The following is a 24,432-nucleotide window of genomic DNA, read 5'->3' on the forward strand; positions in this document are numbered from 1 at the left end:
GTAATGGAAATCACAGTCTATTTGAAAAGGCCCATTTTAGCCTAAAGCTAAGGGTTAAAGTCCCTAAAACTAATTCCCAGCATCCTAATCATCCTGGACGGTGGGCTAACTTCTCCACCAATTGATCTGGCAATTCTTCTAAGATATCTCTGGCACACGGAGATTGCTCAGCACAAGGGCCTTGCTTGGCCGACTTCACGCCAGCATGGTGGACACAAACATCCTCTCCTCGTCCCTCATCCTCAGAGGTCTCCACACCTTCAAGTTAAAACGCTTTCAGCGTTTTGTCGCTCCTTGGAAGCACTTCAAACGTCTTTGGAGCCTGCTATTTAACCACAGGGTCACGTCTACGAGCAAGGCACAGCCACGCTCTGTGCAGCGGTGCTGTTCAAGGCTCCAGGGCTCAGGCCTCCTGCTCACGTCGCAGCACGGCGTCGGAAGACCTTCTCAGACCTCAGTCGGAAGGTTTGTGCTTCGGGAAGCCTGTCTGGCCTTTTCTTGGGGTCCGAGGGTCTACTCGGTCTGGGTCGGGCACAACCAGAGCTATCGACCGGGGGCTCGTCTGAGGCAGGAGGGAGTTGGAGAACGAGGTCAATTATAGCGGGCCTGCTCAGCTCGCCACGGTGCAAGACGTGAGGCGCCAGAAGACAGAACGCGCTGACAGGGAGGATAGCACCCCAACTCTCCAGGTCTCCCGGCCCGCCCCTCCTGGACCCGCCCTCGGCTTCCGGTTCCGGCGTGAAGCGGAAGTGGGTGGGCGTCGGCGGCTGCGCGCGGAGGAGGTGCCGGGTCGCCGCTTCCCGCCCCCGAGCCGGAGCCGGAGCCGGAGCCGGAGCCCGGGCCGGTGCTGAGCCGAGCGGAGCGGAGGTCGAGCGCGGAGCGGAGCCGGCTGAGCGCAGCCGGCTGAGCGGGCGCCGAGCTCCCGCCATGGCCCGGAACACGCTGTCCTCGCGCTTCCGCCGAGTGGACATCGATGAGTTTGACGAGAACAAATTCGTGGACGAGCAGGAGGAGGCGGCGGCGGCGGCGGCGGGCGAGCCGGGCCCGGACCCCGGCGAGGTGGACGGACTCCTGCGGCAATATCCTTCCCGGCGCGCGCCCGGCCCGGGACTCGGCCCGGGCCTTTCCTCCCCACCTCGCTTCCTGTGGCCCGGCGTCCTCCTTCCCCGCGGGCCGGTGGCCCAGCCGCCTTCCGACCCGCTGCTTCCCGGGCTTTGTCCTCTCCGTCCGGGGCTCCCGGCGTCTTCCTCCCCAGGGATGCGGTCTCCCTAGGTCCGGACCCCGGGGCGCCGGCTCCCCGGGCGACCCAGCGGGCCTCTCACCTCCCCCCTCGCGTCCGACTCCCTCCTCGCGGAGCGCAGGGCCATCACCGGGTGGCTCTCGGGAGGGGCCGAGGTGAGCTGCGGCGGAGTCAGTGAGCGGCGAGGGTGGCCGGGGGTGGGGGTGAGGGCGCACGGTCCTCCTGGGCCGCCCCACTGCCTTGCTTGGGCCCCATTACAGCCGAACTTGAAAAATAGGTGGCTGGCTGCGGGGAAGAAAGGGTGGGAAGTGCTGGTGAAGGGCAGCGTGAGATCTGAACTTGAGCAGTGATGACTCCAGAGTCAGCTAATCCCACCTTTCCAAACCCATTCCCATTCTCTGTGCACCTTGGATTTGGATGGGATCAGCCACACTCAACAAGTGAGTGGTGGCTCCCTCAGAAACCTGGTGCGGGAAGCAGTGGGAAAAACTGGTCGTTTAGAGCTAAGAAAAGCCTTTGAATGTAAAGTGAAGTATAAAAGTAGAGCCCCACGACTGGAAATGACTGTTCCTGTGGCCACAGAACTTAGACATGTAGAACAGAAGAATAAAAATAGAGGCGATTGTCCCCAGCGCCTGTGGTCCCCTAGCAGTTTGAGCAAAGGAAACTGCCTTACTCTCACAGGAAGACTTTTTCTTTATTCAAATGGTGTGACAGGAAGTGTGTACCCCTCCCCCGCACTCAGCAGGGCAGGGTTGGAGGCTCCTGCTGTATATAAATCAGGTTCTGGGTGTTTAATGGGTTGACTCAGCTCGGGAAATCAGGCCCACTGCTTTTGGGAGGAGACCTGCCCTGTTCTTTCAATACGCCTTTAAAACAAAAGCCTTCAGACTACTGGAATGCGTTTTCAAAGGTGGAGGTTCACACTTGTATTTCCTGCCCCATCCAGATTTCCCACTTACCATGAGAAGGGGTCATGAGAAAGGCTCCATGAAAGGAAGGTTGGTTTTTCTAGTTTGGTGCATACCTGGCTCTGGGGCATTCAGTGCTGAGCTGGCTCTCCGGGGTCAGGTCTTTAGCCTAGAATTGTTAGTTCCCAAAGAAGAGGCCGAGGACGGTCAGCTGCTGCCTTTTTTTGTGCTGCTGCTGGCACTTGAAGGTCACATCTCCACAAGCCCCCAGCCAGTCACTGGTTCCTTGAGGCAGTGCTTGCACAAACCTTGTTAGCACAGGGAGTGCACCTCTTGGATTGGGGAAAGGGAAGTTAACAGGTGAGGACTGAAATCCAGGCAGATGTGGGATCCAGGTAGGCAGGAGGATGGAACTGTAGTTTGTGTCTCTAATATGTGTTGAATGTTGATCTTGTATCAGAGCATTGCATTTCACTGTAGAACCTTTAAGAGTCTAGGAGAGTAGAGGAGTTGAGAGAAGGGAGGTTGGGACTGGAGCCTGTCTTAGGCCTATGCTGAGAAGTATGTCATGTTGGTAGTTAGTTCATCCAGATGAAGGAAGCTCATGGGTCCTCACAGACCAACCTTTCCATGCACTAGCTGTGTGACTTTGCATGGGTCACATACCCTTCCTAATCTCAGTGTCCTCAGTCACATGGCCTCATCAGATCCAAAGCAAATGTCCTGGGCACACTTTGAGTCTGGAACAGGGCAACAGAAAGGGTGGTAGAAAGAGTTCAGGTTTGAGGTCAGCTGGACAGCTTAGCTTTTCAGCCTTGGGCAGGTAAATGCCCTTCTGAGATTCTAAAATGGAGAAAGAAGTCCTTGTCATAAAGAGTTTTTGGAGGGAGATAATGAGTGAAAGTGCCTGACCTAGAACCTGAGACCCTTCCTTTACTTCCTCAGTGAAGCAGCCTCGGGGGCTTAGAGCAAGACTACAGCAGGGGTTTCCCGTGATCGCCTATCTTCCAGGAAGCTCAGCAGTATTTGGAAACATTGTGGTTGTCACAATTTGGAATGCTGCTGGATGTGTAGAGAGGCTAGGGTTGCTGTGGAGCATCTGCAGGGCTCAGATGAAAGAATCATCTGGTCCAAAAATGTCTGTTGCTGTGGTTGAGAATGGTCCAGAGGAGACTGGGAGCTGGGCAGGGTCCCCCAGCCTCACACCCTATTTTCTGAAAGGACTGAAAGCTGGCTGGGTATGTAGGTCAGCTCCTAAATCAGATATGACTGCAGGGCCACCTTCCTCCTCTCCTAGATATTGCCCACCAGGGCCGTGGTGTTTGTGTGCCAGGGAGCCACCTAGAGCAGCAACTTTTTGCCTTGCAGAATAGCTATGTCCTTGCTGTTCCTTACCCATTTTGTGGATGAATGTGCTTGCTGATGGTGTTAAGTTGTAGCAAGGTTTCTTTTAAGCCTCAGAAACCTTGCCTATTGCTCTGGGGAACCACATTAGAAAAGGAGATACAGCCGGGCGCTGGTGGCTCACGCCTGTAATCCTAGCTACTCAGGAGGCTGAGATCTGAGGATCGAGGTTCAAAGCCAGCCCAGGCAGGAAAGTCCGTGAAACTCTCCAATAAACCACCGAAAACCAGAAGTGGCGCTGTAGCTCAAGTGGTAGAGCGCTAGCCTTGAGCTGTAGAGCTGGGGACCGCTCATGCCCAGAGTTAAGCCCTAGGGACAGACAAAAGAAAAGAAAAGAAAAGGAGATACACGGAAGAGGTTATCAGTGACTCACATCAGGATTGGCCCTTGCTTAGGGAAAAGGAATTTCAAAGTGAAAAGATAAGGTGGGATGGGGGTGGGCTGCCTTTCCAGTGTTAAGGTAGATCCAAGCAAGTAGCTGGGAAACCAGGACTGGCAGGTGCATGCCTGTGGTGTAGACAAATTTAGCCAAGGTAGAACCCACAATGGGGAAGCTGGGAGTTCAGTTGTGCCCCAGAGACCCTGTCTGCCCATGTGGGTATTGCTGCATGAACAGGAGTAAAGACCTGATTGGGCAGAGCCATTCCTTGTTCTATTTTTGAAGCTTTTTGGCTGAAGCCAGTGTTTCACACGAGGAAATGAAAGTTGGCTGATGTAATTCCTTTTAAAATAGGTGTCACCTTTGGGGACCTAACCCAGATTGTAATTTTCTTTTGTGTGCTGGGTGTCTAGAACTTGGGGGAAATGTGTTAGGACTGCAACTATGGTGTGGAGGGTGAGGGAGCAGAGACTGGTTTATTTTATTGGGAAAAGATTCTTGTAACTGTTGGGACCTCATTGACCTAGGCAGGGATTTTTTCCCCCCCCTGCCAATCCTGGGGCTTGAACTCAGGGCCTGGGCACTGTCCTGAGCTGCTTTTGCTCAAGGCTAGCACTCTACCACTTGAGCCACAGCACCACTTCTGGCCTTTTCTGTTTATGTGGTACTGAGGAATTGAACCCAGGGCTTCAGTCAAGCTAGGCAAGCACTCTACCACTACGCCACATTCCCAGCCCTAGGCAGGGATATTTTTTTTTGTGGGGGGGGGGGGGAATGTCAGTTGGAGGGCTTGAACTCAAGGAGTGTGCTGTCCCTGAGCTTTTGTGCACAAGACTAGCACTCTACCACTTTGAGCCATAGCACCAATTCCAGTTTTCTGGGGTTAATTGGAGATAAGAGCCCTCAGGTCTCAGACTCCTGAGTAGCTAGGATTACAGGCATCAGCCACCAGTGCGTGGTCAGGCAGGGATATGTTAACATGTCTTGATCTCCTTAGTTTGATAAGCACTGGGTGAAGAGTTAAACCTGTTTGTGCCTGCCCTTTTTTTTTTCTTTGTAGAATGAGAAGACCTGCCTGGTTGCTCTGAGGGCCCAGTGGGGCAGGTAGTGTGCCCAGTGTCAAGCAGGTGCAAAGGAGATCAGCCAGATTTACAGCAAATCCCCCTTAAGGGGGCAGTTACTTAGAAGTGACCCCCCACTTCCCCATGGCTCAGGATAAAACCAGGCAATGTCTACCAGAAAGGCTGTCATTGAATGGGGGTGTGGAGATGTCTTGGGAGCTGTTTTTGAAGTGAGGTCATTACTGAAAGTATGGGCATACTTGAACTTAGCCATCCTTAACTGCTCATGATGCACAGGGGACATGCTTCGGGCATTCCATGCAGCCTTGAGGAACTCTCCAGTCAACACCAAGAATCAAGCTGTGAAGGTAAAGTGATTGCCATGCTTTGGCAGCTCAGGACTGTGGTTGTCTTTCTCTCCAGGCTCATTGGGGTGGGGGCGGGGTTTGCTTCATCTTTGTTAGTGGGAGTGAGGTGGCACTGGCAAGTGCTTTCCAGGAAAGCCCTTAGCACTTCTAGATGTTGACTTCCTCTGACATGACATTGAATCAGTGCTGTGTGTGTTTACGTTGTAGAGGATAGATCTTGGGGCCTTCAGCATGCTACACAGTGCTCTACCTCTAAGCCATACCCAGTACCGGAGCTGTCGGTGTTTATCATAAAAGCTCCCCCAAGAAACATTCACTTCTATCCAGGACCTGGTGGGGTGAGAAGTCAGCTGGTCAGCACAACAGCTGATTAGTTGTCTAGTGGGGCTTTATCAGTGGTTATTCATGGACTATTGAGTAGGCTTTGTCTGCAGGAGGATTTTAGGTGTTTTTTGGATTTTCTTTTATTAAATTTTTTGTTTTTGCTATGGTTTCCTCTTTTTTTTTTCTTAGCACTGTACCACTTGAGCCATAGCACCACTTCCAGCTTTTTTCTTTTTGCTTATTTGGTGCTGAGGAACCGAACCCAAGGCCTCAGGCATGCAAGGCAAGCGCTCTACCACTGAGCCACCTTCCCAGCTTTTTTTTTTTTTTTTAATCAGTTGTGGGGCTGGAACTTTGGGCCTGGGTGCTGTCCCTGAGCTCTTCAACTCAGGGCTAGTGCTCTACCACTTTAGGCCCCAGCACCACTTCTGGTTTTCTGGTGGTTAATTGAAGATAAAAGTCTGACGGACTTTTCCTGCCTGGGCTGGCTTTGAACTGTGATCCTTACATCTCAGCCTCCTGAGTAGCTAGGATTATAGGCATAAGCTACTGGTGCATGGCCTCTTTTGCTTTTTTAAATTTAAATTTTTTTTAAGAGAGTAATTTATGGTGATAAAGAATACATACACACTTAATATTAAAAATGAAGATCTGTAAGTATAACAAGAAATTGACAAATATTTTAAGTGGGTTTTTATCAATTTCAGATTTTTTTTTTCTTTTGCAGTACTGGAGTTTGAACTCGGTGCCTTTTGTTTGCTAGGCTGATGCTCTGTCACTTGAGCCATCCCTCTAGCCTTGTTTTTTGCTGGTTATTTTGGAGTTAGATTCTAGTGGGCATTTCTGCCTAGACTGGTATTGAGATTCTTCAGATCTCAGCTTACTGAGTAGCTAAGATTACAGTGTGAACCATTCATGCCTAGCAATTCACAATCTTGGGTTTCCTTTCTTTTAAGAACTAGATGAAAAGGTGAAATTACTGTTATTTTTTTGTGCCAGTCTTGGAGCTTGAACTCAGGGCCTGGGTGCACTGTTCCTGAGGGTTCTTTTTTGTTTTTTTTTCTGCCAGTCCTGGAGCTTGAACTCAGGGCCTGGGCACTGTCCCTTAGCCTCTTTGTGCTCAAGGCTAATACTTTGCCACTTGAGCCACAGTGCCACTTCTGGCTTTTTTGTGTGGCTTAGTGGAGATAAGAGTCTTAGGGGAACTTTCTGCCTGGGCTGGCTTTGAACTGTGATCTTCAGAGCTCACCCTCCTGAGTAGCTAGGATTACAAGCTGAGCCACCAGCACCCGGCTAGTTCCTGAGTGTTTTCATTCGCAAGACTCGCACTTTGCCATTTGAGCTGCAGCTCCACTTCCGGCCTTTTTGGCAATTAATTGTAGGCAAGAGTCATGGAGTTTCCTGCTCAGGCTGGCTTCGAACTGAGATCCTCAGATCTCAACTTTCTGAATAGCTAAGATTACAGGCATGAGCCTCCATACTTACTAAAATGAAATTATTCTTACTACATGACCAAATTTCTAAATCTTGGTCCAGAAAGAGGGGCCTCCTTCCAGTTGGGACTTAGCATCTTACAAAGGTGGGAGGATGTAGCTGCTTTATAGGGGTATGAATCCTTTGGGCAACTGCAGTCCAATAAAGGCACTTCCATCATGTCATCACGTGGAGTTTAAGGCCTGGCTAGTATCATCAAACAAGAAAATGAAGCCAGGCACTGGTGGCTTCTGCCACTACTCAGGAGTCTGAGATCTGAAGATCACAGTTCAGACTCAACCCAGGTAGGAAAGTCAGTGAAACTCTTTATCTCCAGTTAACCAGCAAAAAGCAGGAAGTAGAGTGATGGCTTAAGTGGTAGATTGCTAGCCATGAGCAAAAAATCTCAGCCCAGGCCCCAAGTTAAGTCCCAAGACCAGCAGCAAAAGAAAGAAAAAGCTTGGGCTGGAGCTAACAGCTCAGAGGTGGAGCACTTGCCTTGGAAGCCCTGAGGCCCTGGGTTCCATCTACCACCACAAAAAAGAAAAACTGATCTTTGGCCCCAGTAAACTCCTTCCTCCTTCCAAAGTAAGTGCAACGCCTTATTAACATAAATAAGAGAAATTGAAATTTAAAGGAGCAAAATATTTTAGTCTATTTCTTTTTCTAACTGTCTTCCTTAGATGAACTAGAAATTGGACACTGTTTCTGGTGAGTTCTGTCTGTGGTGTAGCACTGTGAGTACACATGGGGGACCAACTGGGCCTCACTCCCCTTCTCTCTCCTCTAGGAACGAGCCCAGGGCGTGGTGCTGAAAGTGCTCACTAACTTTAAGAGCAGCGAAATCGAGCAGGCTGTGCAGTCACTGGACAGAAATGGGGTTGACTTGTTAATGAAGTACATTTATAAAGGGTTCGAGAAGCCCACAGAAAATAGCAGTGCAGTGTTACTCCAGTGGCATGAAAAGGTATGTAACGTGGCCCCAGCAGGCCAGCAGCTTTCCCAGAACAAATGTGGGACCGTCTGATGGGCCTGTGCGAGTGCCAGGCACAGCTGGTCACTCACCTCTCCCTAGACGTCGCTGATAGGAATCTGCTCTCTTTGTTCTTCCACTGCCTTTGCTTTTCAGCTATGGCTTTTGGTCTGGTAGAGCGTCCCCTTGGTGCAGGACATGGGGAGTGGCCTGGTGAGGTGAGGCTGACTGCTTGGTTGGGCCTCCGCTGCTGCGGGGAAGGTGGCTGGCTCTGGGTCAGTGGCTCACACCTATAATCCTAGCTAATTGAGTGGCTGAGATCTGGAGAACTGAGGTTTGAAAGCAGCCCAGGCGGAAAAGCCCAAGATGCCTAGCTAATTAATTAACCAGCAGGCTGGGCTGGAGGTTTGGCTTACCTACTAGAGCACCAGCTGTGAGCAAGAAAGCTGAGTGAGGTCAAGACCCAATACTGGCCAAAAATTTGGAAAGAAAAAAACTAAGGAGGTTGGGGCTGGAAAGGTGCTCAGTGGTAGAGCGCTTGCCTTGCATGCCTGAGGCCCTGGATTCAATTCCTCAGCACCACATAAGCAAAAAGAAAAAAGCCAGAAGTGGCGCTGTGGCTCAAGTGGTAGAGCGCTAGGCTTGAGCTGAAGAGCTGAGGGACAGCGCCCAGGCCCAGAGTTCAAGCCCTACGACTGGAACGCCCCCCCCCCCAAAAAAAAAAAAAGAACTAAGGGCTTCCTGCTCTGGGCTCAGCCTTACACACCAGAAGGGACAGATACCTTGAGGTGTCTGTGCAAATCAGAAAGGGCTGTCTGCCCTCATTTGGGGAGTCTTTAAGAGCAAGGCCAATATATATAGATATAGATGGGTGCCAGTGGCTCATGCCAAGAATCCTATCTACCCAGGAAGCTGAGATGTGAGTACTGCAGCTTGAAACCAGACCAAGCAGGAAAGTCCTTGAGAGAAAAAAAAAAAAGCTGGAAGTGGAGCTATGGCTCAAGTGGTAGAGTGAAAATGCCAACCAAGGGCGTGAGGCGTTGAGTTCAAGCCCCAGCACTGGCACACAACACACAAGGCCATGTGTTAACATGTGTGCTACTGTGCTCCTCCCTTGCCCCTCACCTTCTATAGCACACTTCAGTGCATGTGTCTAGCAACTAAGGGACCGGACTATATATGGCTAGCATGCCATCTGCCCTTCCCAAGGAGTTTAGCCTTGAACTTTTCAAGAACTAGGGCCAGAAACCTGAGGCCTCTTGCATGTGAGGCAAGTGCTTTACCACTGAGCTCCGCAGCTCAGTATATGTGGGTAGCCCCGGTGGAGCAGTCAGGTCCTTCCACGGAATCTCCTTCCCTCAGGTGACTTGCCCTATCTATGGCCAGCCAGCTCTCAAGGTTGGCATGCATTTCTGTGCCTAGGCTCACGCTGACAAGTTGGAAGCATTTATCTTGTCTCAGGGAAACGGGCTGTGCTGTGTGCTTGGAAGACAGTGGCCACAAGCCAGGTTTGTCTCAAGGCGGGCAATTCTCGGGACCCTCAGCTCCAGGATGGGGCCCTTTCCTAGAAAACGGTCTGCACTGCACTGCACTCAGAAGTCTGGCATGGTAGGATTTAGGTCTTGGAGTGTGTGGTCCTGTCTCCATAGCCGGTCAGGACCCTTGTTCTCGGCCAGCCAGGTCTCACTTGACGTTTCCTTTTCCTGCCCCACAGGCCTTAGCTGTAGGAGGCCTAGGCTCCATTATAAGAGTTCTTACAGCAAGAAAGACTGTTTAACAAAAAGACTCATGTTACCTTGAGAAGAATTTTGGATGCCCAGGCTGGTGAAGAAGGGATTGACAATGAACTTATCTTCCTAGGAACTCCCAACTAAATATTTCAGGACACATATCTGCGGAAATGTATTTTATTTTCAGGGTGGAGGGAAAAGTTGTCTTATTGTTTCCTAAATCCTTGCAGGATCTGAGTCTGCTTTTGTCCACAAAGTAATGCAGAAGTGCTGTGGGACTGTCTGCAATGACTGGCCAGCGTCGGTCAGGTGTGCCTGTGTGCACTGCCTGTTTAACACGGGGAGGGGTGATTTGGGCAGGTGCAGATCCAAGGGCTGTGGTGGTGAAAGGAAGCCTGTTGTTTTGTTTTGGTTTTTTTTTTTTTTTTTGAAGTGGAAAAACCCTGAGAGTTGTACAGACATTGTCTTTGCAGAGAAGGCTTCTCTCGGGCTCATTGTAAAGTGCCTGCTGCATCAATAAAGCTCTTGGCTCATTAGTATGTACATTGCAGTGTGTTTCCTGTATGTAAGAAAGCGTAACAAATGGGATGATAATGAATGAGTTGGACTGTTCTGGAAAGTCACTGTGGAAGGGTGGACATGTGTCCAGCTAGCTGTTCCCGGGGAGCGAGCAGGGCACCACTCCACAGGCCTCTTGCCACATCAGTCTGAGAGCTTCGGCTGCAGTGCTGCTGGCTGCTGCGAGAGGCATTTTGCTCAATAACTATTTGTTTCTTACTTTTGATTTGTATGTAATTTTGGAGCTTATTTAAATTAATAAAGTGCCAAACATGTAATCATTGCCCAAGGCTTTAAAAGTCTTCCATTTGTGTGGCTGCACTTGGGAATTTTTGAGGGTGGGCCTTCCCATGCCTGGTCACCATCTGATGCTGGTGCTGTTGTGTTGCAGACAAGTTTCCTTTAGTGAACCAACTGCCAGAACCAGGTAGCAGTCAGCCAGTAGCCAGGCTAGCAAAACTTCATTCCCTGTAGCTACCAGTGGTGAGCCCCTTCAGAGGTGTTCTCTGCACATACAACTGCAGCTGATATTCTTGTAAAGCAAGGCCCTCATTCATATTCCTGAAGTCTTTCTGGTTCCTCCTCCCACACCCCCCAAAGCTCCTCAGAGCCACAGCAATTTCAAGAAGGAGGCTGGTTGCCTTCATTAGATCACCTGCTTAGTTACTCAGACAAATCCAGTCTGGGGAGGCTCTTTTTGAAAGACAAGTATCTATAGCCCTTGTATTGAATATGTGTCTTAGACTGAACATAACCAAAGTACTGATCAGAGTACCAAACCATTGTATCAAGTAAAACCCACTCTAGTTGCGTCTGGATTGAATAGTTTTAATCAAAAAGTGTATTGCACCACAAATGAATTTTCTACAGCAGTTTTTAGATAATACAGTCCCTATTTACAACAGTGGGAGTGATATCAAGATCCAATGCTCATATAAAGGGTTATCTATAGATAGATAGATACTGTCTATCACAGGAAACTTTATACAAGTAAAAGTGCATTCAATCACTTGGAATATTCCACTCTTCCTCTTAAAGCTGAAGGAAATTCAACATGCAGCAGGAAAGCCTAGCCAGAGGGGCGTCCCTAACCGAGTGACTACCCAAGAGGCCCCATCATACCTCAATGTCTCAACAGGAGAAGCCACTGGAGTGGGACAGGCTTCCACAGTGCAGTAGCTACCGCTGCTTACCCATGGACTAACCAGTTCTCAAGATAGGTGTAAAAGGAACTCCTGCTTGGTGCAGAAGCTACCACTTCCTCAGGATGACGGGACTCCCACTTTGTTTTCCCACTAAATGGGAAGTGGGATTCTAAAGGGACAAACTTCTGCAAGGAGCCACATGTGGAGGTAGGTAATGGGCAGAGCCTGAGATGGGTTAAGGTGATGCTGTTCTGGCTTGGTACTTCCTGGAAGTATAGGCAAATGCAAATACTTGTGTTTCTCTGGGATGTATTTTATAGGTACATGTGTGTATAGGCCTTAATTGTTTCACAACTGAGAAACCACTTTACATAGTTAGCTGATAATAAATTTAGGAGCTCCAGTTATTCCATTTTTTATTTACTAATGAACGTTTAATCAAAATGTAAATCAATAAGATGTTTCCCTTCAGATTCAGAACAAGTGTAATAAGGAACTCAAGCGTTCATCCCTCTGGCTAGAGGCATGTTGTGCTATCAAGTATGCAGCCGCTGAGGCTGGATATGAAAGTAGTGTCATCTTAAATTCCGGGGGAGGTGAGGGAGAGTGGGCTCCACACAAGGCAGACTGGGGAAGAACAGACATGCTGCTTCCATGGGCTTGAGCAGGTTGTCTGTAAGAGACAGTGATTAGCATTTGCTCTGTGGTAGTGGGACAGATTGAAGAGGAAAGCAAGTGAAATCCCACCACTGCTGCAGACAGCAGATGCCACACAGCTAGCAACATGACATGGGGATGGGGATATTTTCCTCTTGATGTTCTGATTTTCCTTTAAGAACATCAGTTACATGGATTTTATAATACAGAAAACATGTTTATAATAGTGAATTTTAGCTATAAAAATAGTTTAAAATGGTTTACCAGCAACCCATCAAGACAAGTACATTCATTTAAAAGGCAATTGAGTGTATTTGGTGCTATACTTAGGATCTTTCTGTCGCTAGTTTTCTTAAGTAAAATGGAGATGCCACCAGAAGCTGCAGATTCTTCATGAAACCACCCTGGTCCCAGGTACTCCAAATACATACATATCTCAAGGTCTTGGTTTGGGCAATGATGTTTCCTTGAGAAGGGATAAAAAAACTTGTAACTCATCTGAACCCAAACATGCTAATGTAAGGAGACCCTTCTTTTCTTCCTTCTTTGAGAGTCTCACTACATTAGCACAGGCTGGCTTGGAGCTTAGAATCCTGCCTCCGCCTCCTGCGTGCTGGGGTTGCAGGCATGTACCACTATGTCCACTGAGTTGATTTCTTCAAAGGCTGTCTTCACCTCCAGGCTCATATCACCTCTTACATGATCAATCACTTGTTGCCTAACAGGCTGCCTGCTTCAGCTTTAAGTGCTAATGTTATGAAGTTAGAGGACTCAGGTGCTGGCCAGAGCTGGGGTATTAGCAGCACTGGAAATCTGGTAGTGCCTGGGTCTTCCAGTTTGATGACCAGAATGTCATAGGATCAGCTTCCTCCTGAGGTTCCTATCAGCCTATAGGGAGGCGGGCCTTTAAGTCTTGTAAACAATGTTTGGGAGCTTGTACAAAATACTGCAGATACAGTGATTAAAAACCCACCCAGACTGGTGTGTTAGTGTTCTTTTCACAGAAAAAGTGTCAACCTATGGAGCTGAATCCTTGGGTGGGTGATTCCTTCTAGGACCATGGTATCCGAGGGCTGGAGATAGATGGCCGGATGCTGCCTTTGGGAGCTGGTTTGGACCCAAACCAGGACATCTGCATAGGAAAGGGAAAAGGGTCCCAAGATGAGCAGAGGAAGCAGAGCAGCTCAGCTATCATCACTGGCTGTGAGCAGGGCAGTGAAGAGGGCTCCAAGGAACCCAGTCTGTAGGACTAAAAAGGTTAGATTTATGGGAAAGAAATGAGAGAAAATGGTATTGTGGGCAACTTTTTCTTTTCTTTTTTTGTACCAGCCGTGGGGCTTGAACTCGGCCTGGCTGCTGTCCCTGAGCTTTTCTGCTCAAGGTTAAAGCTCTATTTCTTGGGTTTATTTGTTGGGCCTTTTTTTGGTGGTTAACTGGAGAGAAGTCTCAGACTTTCCTACCCGGACTGCCTTCAAATCATGCTCCTCACATCTCAGCTTCTTGAGTAGCTAAGATTACAGGTATGAACCACCACTTGTGGGCTTTACTGGTTAGTTGGAGATAAATCTCAGATTTGTCTGCTCAAAGTTGGCTTTGAACTGTGATCCTTGGATTTTAGAGTCTTGAGTAGCTAGGATTACAGGCTTGTGCCACCAGAACCTGGCTCTAAGACACATGATACAAAAGTATATACAGATACATTTGACATTTTGTGACGTTTTTGGCAGGGCTGGGGATTAAACCAGGACCTTGCACACGCTAGGGAAGTGCTCTACCACTGAGTTATACCCTCATCACAGAAATAAATGCAATTAAAAAAAAATAGTACTAGACTATTCAAGGGCCTGTTGAAGAAGGATATCAGTAACAATACTTTTTTCTTTTTTTTTGCCAGTCCTGGGGCTTGAACTCAGGGCCTGGGCACTGTCCCTGAGCTTTTGCTCAAGGCTAGCACTCTACCACTTGAGCCACAGTGCCCCTTCTGGCTTTTTCTATTTATGTGGGACTGAGGACTTCATGCATGCTAGGCAAGCACTCTACCACTAAGCCACATTCCCAGCCACAATAATGATGCTTTAAGAAATCAGAATTCTGTTGGCAAATACAGGGCAGACATTTTGAGGACAAAGGATACCCTTTGAATTGCCAATCAAGTTCATCATTCCAAAGCAACTAAGTTGCTAATGCAGATGTGGCTGGCTCTGGTTGCCAGAGACCTGGGAACCCACCTTATATTCCAGAGTTTCTTTGAGCATGTTCTCTTCCTCTTGTGAAAAGTTCAGCAACATGGACACAGCTTTTATAAGATGAAAAGCCTGAAACAAAATTAAGTTTTGCTTCAAAGGACTGTAGGGGGTGGGGGTAGGGGCTAAATGGCAGCATTTCCTCTTTGCCTTGGTCAGTAAAGACCAGGTGGTAGATGGACTTTGAGCCTTGTAGGGTCTGAAAGCAGTGACATGCTCTCGCCCCTCCCTTCCCCATTTTTCACTTGGAGACCAAAGGGCTGAGAGGTCTTCAGCAGGTGGCAGCAGTATGGATTTCATTTCCTGGATTCTGGCCTCAGCAACTGAGCTAGGACTTATTCTTGGGAGCCAGTTCCCTCCATGGTCTCTGGGTCGCCTGCTGCTCAGTCAGGCCAATGCTGGGGGAAGAAGTGGATGGGGGGGGTGGAGAGTGGAGGTGGGGGTGTCAGGGAGGAAGCATGCATGCTCTGTAGGGCTGCATTCAATACCCAGAAGCAGCTTGAATGCCCTTTACCTCAGATTCCCGACAGGACATGAATTTTAGGACAACATGTTTAAGGTACTCGAAGTTGATCTCACGGGCATCAGTCAGGTCAGCGTTATTTGTGACAGAAGGGGCCATGTTTGGCATCTCAGGGCCTGGCTTCTCCCGGACGTCAAAAAGCTCATTGTCAGGTCGAATTTTCTGAAAATCAATGGAAAGGGCTACGTTGAACGGGTCTAAAATGATTTCCAGGCCATCCCGGTGGTCACTGCTGCCCCTCTTTCTCCTCTGTACTGGGGATGGAGGTAGAAGGTATCCCTGAGAAGGGGGCCCAAGTCAGAGAAAAGCTCAGCACCTCCAGATTGGGCTGACAACTGAGAAGAGGTCCCCTTGCCTTATCTGTGTCCAGGATGCCTGCAGCTGGAACAGAGGTGCAGAGTTCATCCTGGTCAGCCAGCACCTGCCATACACAGCTGTGGGCCATGCAAGCTGACCAACACCACTGCACTGACTTTCACAGCCAGCCTACCAGGCCCACACCTGACCTAAGGAAGCACCAGGCAAGGGACCCAGGAGGCCCAGAGAGCCAGGGAGGGTGGGGAGGATCAGGGCTGAGCCCAGGGTGGACACCAGGTGTGTGGACTCACCAGCTCCTTCTGCAGAGTCTTCTTGAGTTCTAGCATCCTCTGCTGCATCTGCCTGAGGGTCTGAGACAAACCCCACCCAAAGACATCATTAGAGGCATGCCCTCTTCAGAAAGGCACTGAGGATCACTGAGCATCAAGTGCAGACAGCACCAAGTGGCCTGTGCTCAGTGGTCCAATGCAGGAGCCCACTTCCAGGGTCCTTTCTCTCCCATACTGCTGCTCTCCCCCTCATGCTTCCGTCTGCAGAGCACTGCTCTGGCGGTGCTGCCAACCAACCCCGCAGGCCTGTGGGTCTGCTTCCTCCATGTGGAATCCTGGAGCAGCACTACTGGGGACAGCTATGCACAGCCTTTTCTGTCCTATGGGATTCTGAGTGCCAGGAGCCCCAAGGAGGAGTGTTCCCATCACCACTGCTCTCCTGAATGCCTATATAATTTTTTTCCAGAGCTGGAAGTCTGGCCTAAGGAAAGTATCTTAAATAAAAATGTCTCCTAGGGAGAATAAGGGGGGGGGGGACTGGAATACATTGTAAACTTATGGAAAAGCAATAACAGGATGGAAGCAAATCTTAAAAATAGTCTAGCTAGCTGTAGGTGGCTCATGCTATGAATCTATTCAGAGGCTGAGACCTAGATCTTTCAGGCACAGCAAGGTCCATCTCCAAAGCTGGGCTGGAGCATGGCTCCACTAGTAGCCAAGCCAAACAAATAAGCACAAGGCTACCAGTTCAAGTCCCAGTCTTGGCAAAAAGGATAAAGTATATAAAGTTTCTTAACTGTAACACAACAAATGAGAATATTCACTTCTAGTCCATGTCTCTACTCTTGCGTGGATATGTTAGAATTATGAATACTTCTTTTTACTCAGCCTGTTTTCAGCCTTCCCAATAGTAACTTGTTGTTGGTCATGGGGCTTGAACTCTGGGCCTGGGCGCTGTCCCTCAGCTCTTCAGCTCAAGGTGAACGCTCTATACTTGAACCACAGCGCCACTTCCAGTTTTCTAGTGGTTAATTGGAGATAAGAGCCTCATGGACTTTCCTTGCCCAGGCTGGCTTTGAACCTAAATCCTCAGATCTCAGCCTCCTGAGTAGCTAGGATTACAGGCGTGAGCCACCAACGCCAGCAGAAGTAACTTTTAATAGGACAGCAACTCTAGGGTTTGCCCTGGGTCTGTGGGGCTGCGTCTCCATTTGTATTTTCTGTGGTGCTGGGGTGAGAGCCAAAGCTGTGTTCATGGCAGGTAAGCACTGCCCGTGGTTTCCATCTTGAAACAAGAGGGGAAGAAGCTTTGTTTTCTCAGGAAGGTACCTCACAGTTTTTCCTGGGAGACCACTGCTGAGAGCTCTGAAGGGTCTCCACTCCCTTCTTGAGGAGTGTTTTCATTCACTGCCACACACCCTATAACATGTGCATAAAATGCACTTTGTGGTTTTAATTTGGACTCTTGGATGACAGGCTGGACATTTCTCCCAAAAGCATATTTGCTATTTTATGGTACTTGATTTTCTACTTGTTCATTAATGCATCCAATAATTGTACAGATGCTATCATAGAAAGCATGAAAACTAGAGGGCTCTGGTAGTGATAAAGTGACACCACACAGGAAGTGAGACTCTCACGGGCTGAGGCTCAGCAAGTGCAGAGTCCTGAGGTGAGAGGGTGCTTGGGGAGGGAAGGGGAACAAGGAGCCACGCCTCCTGTCTAGATTGAGACAGGAAGTCCTCAGGCTGAGACAGAGGCAGTGGCAACGCAGTGACCCTCCCCTTGGGAGGGGAGGCTGCAGCCCAGAGTAGGTGACGGGTGGTAGTGAGAAGTAGTGAACTGGGTACACAAGGCCGCAGGGAGGCAAAGGATCTGCATCAGGTCTGGGTGCTGATGACTCCCAAGTGCCACACTGATTGCTGGGACAGATAGCAACAGAAGCTGGGCAGCAGGGGAATTCCAGATGCCTTTGGGACACTCAGGTGGAGACACAGGTGCTGGAGTGAGAAGAGCATGAGATTACTGGGAGGGAAGAGGTGGGGTGGGGGTGGGGGTGGGGGAAGAGGGTGGTGCAGTGGAGCAGGCGGACACAGCCCCTCCCAGGACAGGAGAAGGGGGGGGGAGGGAAGGGAGGAACTGCAGGGGAGGCAGTGGCTTAACCAAGTACTGCACAGGCCTCTTAGGAGAGGAACATCTCTTCTGGACTTGCAATGTGGTGTCACTGATGGCCTGACAAGATGTCTTCTCTGGGGAGAGGCAGGCAAGAAGCCAATGGAGACCGGGGCATTCAGCGAACCGGTGTGCATGGGGGCAGAAATGGCAGTTTGGAGAGAGTGCAGTGGGCTGGATTAGGCTCTCAAGGAGGTAGAGCAGTGGGTGGCAGTGACACAGGCTGATGGAGGGCAGCAAAACCAAGGGGACAGGAATCCCAGGGCTGAGGTAGAGAGGAGAGGCAGAGTAAGGCTGAGTGGTAGGACCCTGTGTGGCCTAGGGACAGTGGCCTCAGGCTCTGGCCGCTTTGGCCTAACCAGAGCTAGGACTTTGCCAGGACAGAGAGAGAGAGACCAGAGAGTTGAAAGTGAGCAAGGCTGTAGAAACCAGAATAAGCTAGCTTCTATGCAGATAACCTATGGTTAGCGGGGACAGAGGTGTGACATTTAACAGGTCCTGCAAGACACACTCAAAGTCACCAGTGGGCAAAACTCTAGTACTCGGGACTGCATGCTCAGGTAATGAAAGTAGAGAGAACTCAGGACAGCCATGTCCAGGTTCCTAGTAAGGGAATGGGAGGGGTCTGAGGGGCGTGGCTAATGGGACGCTGGTGATGTTCTGATTTGTCACATGTGTTTGCTTGATGTTAATTGACTGAGCCACACATTTGTTTTGCATACTTTACTGTATGTATTTTACATTTTACAGTAAGAAATCAAATGGGGGTGAGTAGGGAGATGAGTGCCTTTACTTTTATTTTTTTTACCTTGAGTAAAAATTGATTTAGTAAAGCAAGGCAAAGCAGGGCAGAATGGAGAGGGAGAACGGAGACCCTCTTAAATGTCCCTGGCACACACGGGTGGGAGCAGAGAGTCTCCAACCCTTTATTAAATATGTGCCCCATATCCCTAACACTGACAACTTGGGGTAGGGCAGCATTTCAGCTGGAGTGATAAGGGACTGACACCAAGCCAACACAGATTCATTATGGCCAGAATGAATAAATGGATTGTGCTCCCAGGTACAGAGCAGGCAGGCAGGCAGGGAGGGAGGGCAGGGCACAATCATGGTATTTATCTATTCCCCAACCTCTGCAACACCCCTTGGACCATGCCCAGGTGATGGACTAGGGACAACAGAGTGGAAAGGATTCTGGTTGGGCCGCTACTCAGGTCTGACACTGGCCAGGGGGAGGGGAGGAAGGCAGAAGAGAAAGGCTGAGGAGGAAAGGTAGGATGAAGCTCTTTGGAGAGTGAGGTAAAATCCCCAGGGGAATGGGCACAGCAGAACCCTCTGAGAGGAGTGGATTCTTTCATGTTCAAGGGCTGGACACAGACAAAGGGACATCCTCACCTTATTTTTCTCTATAAGTTGCTGTTCCAAGTCTTGCTTTTCCTTCTGCAGCTGCCCTAGATCCATGGCCCCAACCTCGCCATTTGGTGTTCCTTCTGTGGCCGGAAGCTGGTACACAGGGTCATGCATGGCCTTTGAGGTGACCTATTGGATGGCAGCAGCAAGTTGAGAGCTGGGACAGATAACGTGGAAGCTAAGCCATGGGTGGGTGAGGAAGAGGAGGTGCATGGTCCCACAGGTGTGGCTTGATGAGGCAGATGCAAATTAATGATAAGATCTCACCCACTGCTTTCCAGGTAGACAGTGAGAGTCCATATGCTGGAGGTGTGACCAGTGCACAGGCCCTGGGCCTTGTCAGGCACCACACCTGACAGTGAGAGCAAGTGGGACGGCAAGAAGGAGATCAAGAGTGAATGCCCTGTGTCCGCTGCAGCACACAGATGACTTACGAGCAGCTCCTGGCCGTGCAGATGCAGTGGGTCTTGTGTGGCAGCCTCCTGGGTCCGGGAGCTCCTTAGTGCCTCCAGCTCACACTGCAGCTGGTGCAGCTGGCACAGGGCAGCGTCATGGCCTGCAGTGGCGAGGGGTATGGGGAATGAGCCAGAGGCCACACGGGGCCTGTGTTGGGCAGCTGGCTGGGGACAGCTCACCTATCTGCAGCTGGTGCACCTCCTGCTCCCTCTGAAGAAGTGCGTCAGCCTTCTCCTGCAGACCCCGCTCCTTCTCATCCACGGCGGCACTCAGTTCAGCAGCCTTGGAGGAAGGCTCAGTGTGAGATGGGCTGGGGAACCCCACTTCCCACTACTCGTGTCCCTGTGGTGCTCCTCCATCATCCACAGCCTGCAGGGACCTCTCCTACAAGCGTACACATCCACTCTCCCCGCAGGCCCTGTGTGGGGCATGCACCTCTCACCGTCCTCTGGCTCACAGAGGCTGTGATAGGGCCATGCCAGCACGTGGCTGTGGCTGTAACCTCCCTTTCCCAGGCACCTTCAATGTGCCATTTTTCAGAGGTGACTCTGAGACTTAGATCTGTCAAGGACTCAGCGAAGCCCTGGAGCCAGTGACCCAGAAGAGCCAGGTTTGCTCTCAGTCTGTCTCACAAGGCAGGCTCAACTCATCCTCATATAAGCTTTGGGCCAGTGGGCAGTGATGCCCTCCCTACTTCCCAGAATCAGGAAAACATATCCTGGGGTGTCTTTTTCCCCACTGGCCCCAGACCTGCAGCCACCCTGCGCCGGATGGATGCAGCAGGGCCTCTGGGCTTGGGTTTGCACGGGAGCCCACCTGTTGCTGGAACTCTTCCCTCTGTTTCCGCACCTCCTCCAGGGCTTGAGCCATGGCCACACTCATGACCTCTCTTTGGTTCCATTCTTCCTACAATTCAGATTACAGGAGAATGAGTCCAAAGTTTGGCCATGTTTCCTTCCTTTCTTCCCCTCTGTTCCTCTCCCCTCTCCTCCTTCCCCTTCCCGTCACTCTTAGGGACCAGTACTAGGCACTTGAACTTGACTTCATGCTCTCAGCTTTTTGGCTTACAATTGGTGCCCTACCACTTGAGCCATGCTTCCAGTTCTGGCTTTTTCTAAACTGGAAATAATGGTCACTTTAAATGTCTGCCTGGGTTGGCTTCCAACTTCTATCCTTAGATCCTTAGCCTCTTGAGTACTTAGGTACTTGGGTTTGAATAGTTTTGACAGGACTGAGGTTTCAACTTAGGGATGGGAGCTTGCTAGGCAAGCATTCTACCACTTGAGCCATTCCCTGAATCCTTTTTGTTTTCAGGTTGGGGTTTTACATTTTTGCTACCTAGGGATGACCATCCTCCAATCTATGCTCCAGTGCAACTGGGACCAGAGATGCATACCACAATCCCCCACTCTGTTGGGTGAAATGAGGGTTTCACTAGATTTTTGCACAGGCTGGCCTCAAACTGCTATCCTCCCCATCACTGCCACCTGAGTAGCTGGCATCAGGCATGTAACCATGCTTGGACTGAATATACATTCAAGTGCAATGAAATATTCGGGTATAGGGTGGGTAATAAAACGAGCCAGAATAGTATCAAAGGACTGAAATCATCAGAGCATGACCTGCCAAAACACTAGGAAACCCCCAATATCCAGAAAGTTCTCCAAACATTGAGAAAGTAGCCACATATTTAAATTGCCTGCATGCGCTGCGTTTTGAGTTATTGCCTCTTAATCTGTGGCCATCCTTCTATCTTTTGCTCCAAATTTCTAAGCCTGGGACTCTCTAACTCCCATTCTGGCTGGTCCAACTGGCTCTACCATAATTTCTGCCAACAGGGGAGACCCAGGGAGGCCGGGAGGCAAGAGGCTGAACATGCTTGCTCCTGACTCTTGTAATTTACCCAGCAGCTTCATTCCTCAGTCAGCAGTGGTTTCCTGGAACAGTAGCTACAGCACACTGCAGTTTGCCCAACACTTGCTGCTGTGCCACCCATAACATGCCCAGCACCAGCTGCACAGCATCTGCTCAGAAGTCTGAGCGCCAAGTTGCTGACTTCACTTTGTCTGAGGATTACAAGCTGCTCCTGTAGTTGTCACCTTCATGCTATAATTTTTTGTTTTGTTTTGTTTTTAGGTAGGTCATGGGGCTTGAACTTGGGGCTGGGGTGCTGTCCCTGAGCTCTTTGGCTCAGGATAATGCTCTACCAATTGGAGCCACAGCAGTACTTCTAGTTTTTGAGTGGTTAATTGAAGATAAGAGTCTCACAGAGACTTTTCTGTCTAGGCCAGCTTCGAACTGCGACTTCAGATCTCAGCCTCCACAGTAGCTATATTTAGAGGCATAAGCTACTGGCGCCCAGCCCAACACTGACTTTTGCAGAATATGAAATAGGTAATATACTTACCACAGGGGAAGGTAATTGCAAAAAGTGAAAATCTGGAGGCTAGGTCGTGCATGCCTGTAATTCTAACTTAAGAGGCAGTGATAGGAAGATTAAGGCCTGACTGTGCTATGTTTTAGCTGTCACCATTAGTTTAAAAGTTCATTAGAATGCAGCTCCTCACCCATGTAAGCGGACTGGCATGACTATGGCTCTTAACTGGGCATGCAGGATACATTGTGGGTCACTTTCCATTTCTTCTAGTGTCTGTGTATTCTTTTTTTTCTTTTATCGGTCATGGGCCTGAACTTTGGACCTGGGCACTGTCCCTCAGCTCTTCAGCTCAAGGCTAGCGCTCTACCACTTGAGCCACAGCACCACTTCCGGCTTTTTTCTTTTTGCTTATGTGGTGCTGAGGAATCGAACCCAGGGCCTCAGGCATGCAAGGCAAGCGCTCTACCACTGAGCCACCTTCCCAGTGCTTTTTTACCTTAAGGCTAGTCCTCTACCACTTGAGCTACAGCTCCACTTCTGGCCCTTTGGTCATTAATTGGAGGTGAGAGTCTCATTTTTCCTGCCTGGGCCAGTTTTGAAACATGATCTTCAAATCTCAGTATCCTGACAGCTAGAATTACTGATTGAATCACCAATGCCAGGCTGTTTTGTTTGTTTTTTTTTGGGGGGGTGAGGGGAGTAGGTCCTGGGGCTTGAACAGGGCTTGGGTGTTGTCCCTTGAGCTCATTTGCTTAAGGCTATTGCTCTACCACTTAAAGCCATAGTGCCACAACCAGTTTTTGAGAGGTTAATTGGAGATAAGTCTCACAGGGACTTTTCTACCTGAGCTGGCTTCGAACTGTGATCCTCAGCCTTCTGAGTATCTAGGTTTACAGACATGAGCCACCAGCACCAGGATCCTGGTAAATCTTTATATATTCTTTTTGTTTTTGTTGCTGTTGGTCATGGGACTTGAACTCAGGGCTTGGGCACTGTCCCTGAGCTTTTCCTCTCTGCTCAAGGCTAGCGCTTTACCACTTTCAGCCACAGTGCCATTTCCAGTTTTCTGATAGTTAATTGGAGATAAGAGTCTTATGAACTTTCCTGCCCAGTCTGACTTTATATATTCTTTTGTTATATCTTTAGTGACTAGTCTTCAGATCACAACATGCTTCTTGGTCCTATCTGACAGTTTTCAAATTTATACATCTATCCTGAACCTCTGCTCTGATTTCCAAATTGGCTAACAAAAACACTACCAGACACTGAGAATGCTACTCTATGCACTTAGTTGCCTCAGTGGTTCTCTGGGCACATAAAATTTTTCACCTACCCCAAGTCTTTGCCTAAGTAAAGGCACATTCACTGAAAGCTTAAGACATGTAGGCACTGAGCTATGGCTGTTCTCAGGGAACATCAGTGCCAAAGGATTTGCAAGTGATGTTATCAGGACTGAGAAAATACTCAATGATCCATCTTCAAGAGGGCTGTGAAGGGGCTGGGGAGCCTGGAGGCTGGTAAAAAGTGGTTATGCAGTTCTGTCCAGGGAATGCCATTGGTGGACAGGACTAAAGCATCTTGCACAGTATGATAAGGACAGAACTAGATTATTTTTATTTGTACAAGGTCCCTGATACAAATAAAAGTCTTTTTTTTGGGGGGGGGGGTCCGGTCATGGGGCCTGAACTCTGGGCCTGGGCGCTGTCCCTCAGCTCTTCAGCTCAAGGCTAGTGCTCTACCACTTGAGCCACAGCGCCACTTCCGGCTTTTTTCTTTTTGCTTATGTGGTGCTGAGGAATCAAACCCAGGGCTTCATGCATGCAAGGCAAGCGCTCTACCACTGAGCCACCTTCCCAGCCCTACAGCCTGAGGGGTGTTCTAACAGCTTAATGTTTAGATAGCTGTTGATAGTGACACAGAGGAGAAGAGCTGGGCCTCTGTGATGGGAAGATATACCAGACTAGCACTGCCTCTTAACTAGGTGTGGCATCTAGACAAATTACTGGCACTCAGAACCCAAATGATATTGCCAATGAGCACCATTTTACATCTGGATTCCTGAGAGGACTTGATAAAGTGAAGCTTTCCAGAAGATGCCTAAGAGAAATACTCAACAAGTGCTAGTTCCTCTAGTCAACTATAAGTACAGGAATTTCCCTTGGGTGCTCCAAATATATTTTTTTAAATATAAAAGATGCAAATTTTCTGAACTCTGATTCTATTTGATAAATACCTTTAGCTTATTCAGTTCAAATTGGTGATGTTGTAAAGAGCGTTCACATTCGTTTTTGCTTTCTTTGAGGGCAGCATTTTCTTGTTCCAGCTCTTTCTGCAAGTTGAGAACACATATTTTATTTATTTTTTATTTTTTTTGGTCCCGTCGTGGGGCCTGAACTCTGGACCTGGGCGCTGTCCTTCAGCTCTTCAGCTCAAGGATAGCG

At 49.3% G+C, this 24,432-nt stretch overlaps 2 protein-coding genes across 9 annotated transcripts in view; one reads left to right on the forward strand and one right to left on the reverse strand.

Moving 5' to 3' along the window:
• The first annotated feature begins 784 nt into the window (after positions 1 to 784).
• Positions 785 to 10,406, forward strand: Arpc5l (actin related protein 2/3 complex, subunit 5-like). 2 transcript variants are annotated; one of them, XM_013021393.1, is made up of 5 exons: positions 795 to 1,079; positions 5,291 to 5,363; positions 7,951 to 8,127; positions 9,556 to 9,641; positions 9,848 to 10,406. In XM_013021393.1, exons 1-5 carry the CDS (start codon positions 928 to 930, stop codon positions 9,852 to 9,854), a joined length of 495 nt encoding a protein of 164 aa, XP_012876847.1. In that variant the 5' UTR covers positions 795 to 927; the 3' UTR covers positions 9,855 to 10,406. The 2 variants fall into 2 exon arrangements, with proteins under 2 accessions (XP_012876848.1, XP_012876847.1); XM_013021394.1 differs by lacking the exon at positions 9,556 to 9,641 and having other exon boundaries at positions 785 to 1,079.
• Positions 10,407 to 11,240: 834 nt separating this feature from the next.
• Positions 11,241 to 24,432, reverse strand: part of Golga1 (golgin A1) — a 53,260-nt gene continuing 40,068 nt past the window's right edge. For all 7 annotated transcript variants that reach the window (XM_013021451.1, XM_013021452.1, XM_013021448.1 and 4 more), the window contains 9 exons: positions 24,225 to 24,320; positions 20,431 to 20,520; positions 19,794 to 19,896; positions 19,593 to 19,714; positions 19,144 to 19,287; positions 15,598 to 15,657; positions 14,981 to 15,151; positions 14,452 to 14,538; positions 11,241 to 13,355 (listed from right to left, as the gene is read on the reverse strand). In XM_013021451.1, the coding sequence (XP_012876905.1) occupies positions 13,275 to 13,355; positions 14,452 to 14,538; positions 14,981 to 15,151; positions 15,598 to 15,657; positions 19,144 to 19,287; positions 19,593 to 19,714; positions 19,794 to 19,896; positions 20,431 to 20,520; positions 24,225 to 24,320 (954 nt within the window). In that variant the 3' untranslated portion in view covers positions 11,241 to 13,274. The remainder of the gene's footprint in view (positions 13,356 to 14,451; positions 14,539 to 14,980; positions 15,152 to 15,597; positions 15,658 to 19,143; positions 19,288 to 19,592; positions 19,715 to 19,793; positions 19,897 to 20,430; positions 20,521 to 24,224; positions 24,321 to 24,432) is intronic.

Source organism: Dipodomys ordii, unplaced genomic scaffold (assembly GCF_000151885.1).
Source record: "Dipodomys ordii isolate 6190 unplaced genomic scaffold, Dord_2.0 Scaffold55, whole genome shotgun sequence".
Taxonomy (NCBI): Eukaryota; Metazoa; Chordata; class Mammalia; order Rodentia; family Heteromyidae; genus Dipodomys; species Dipodomys ordii.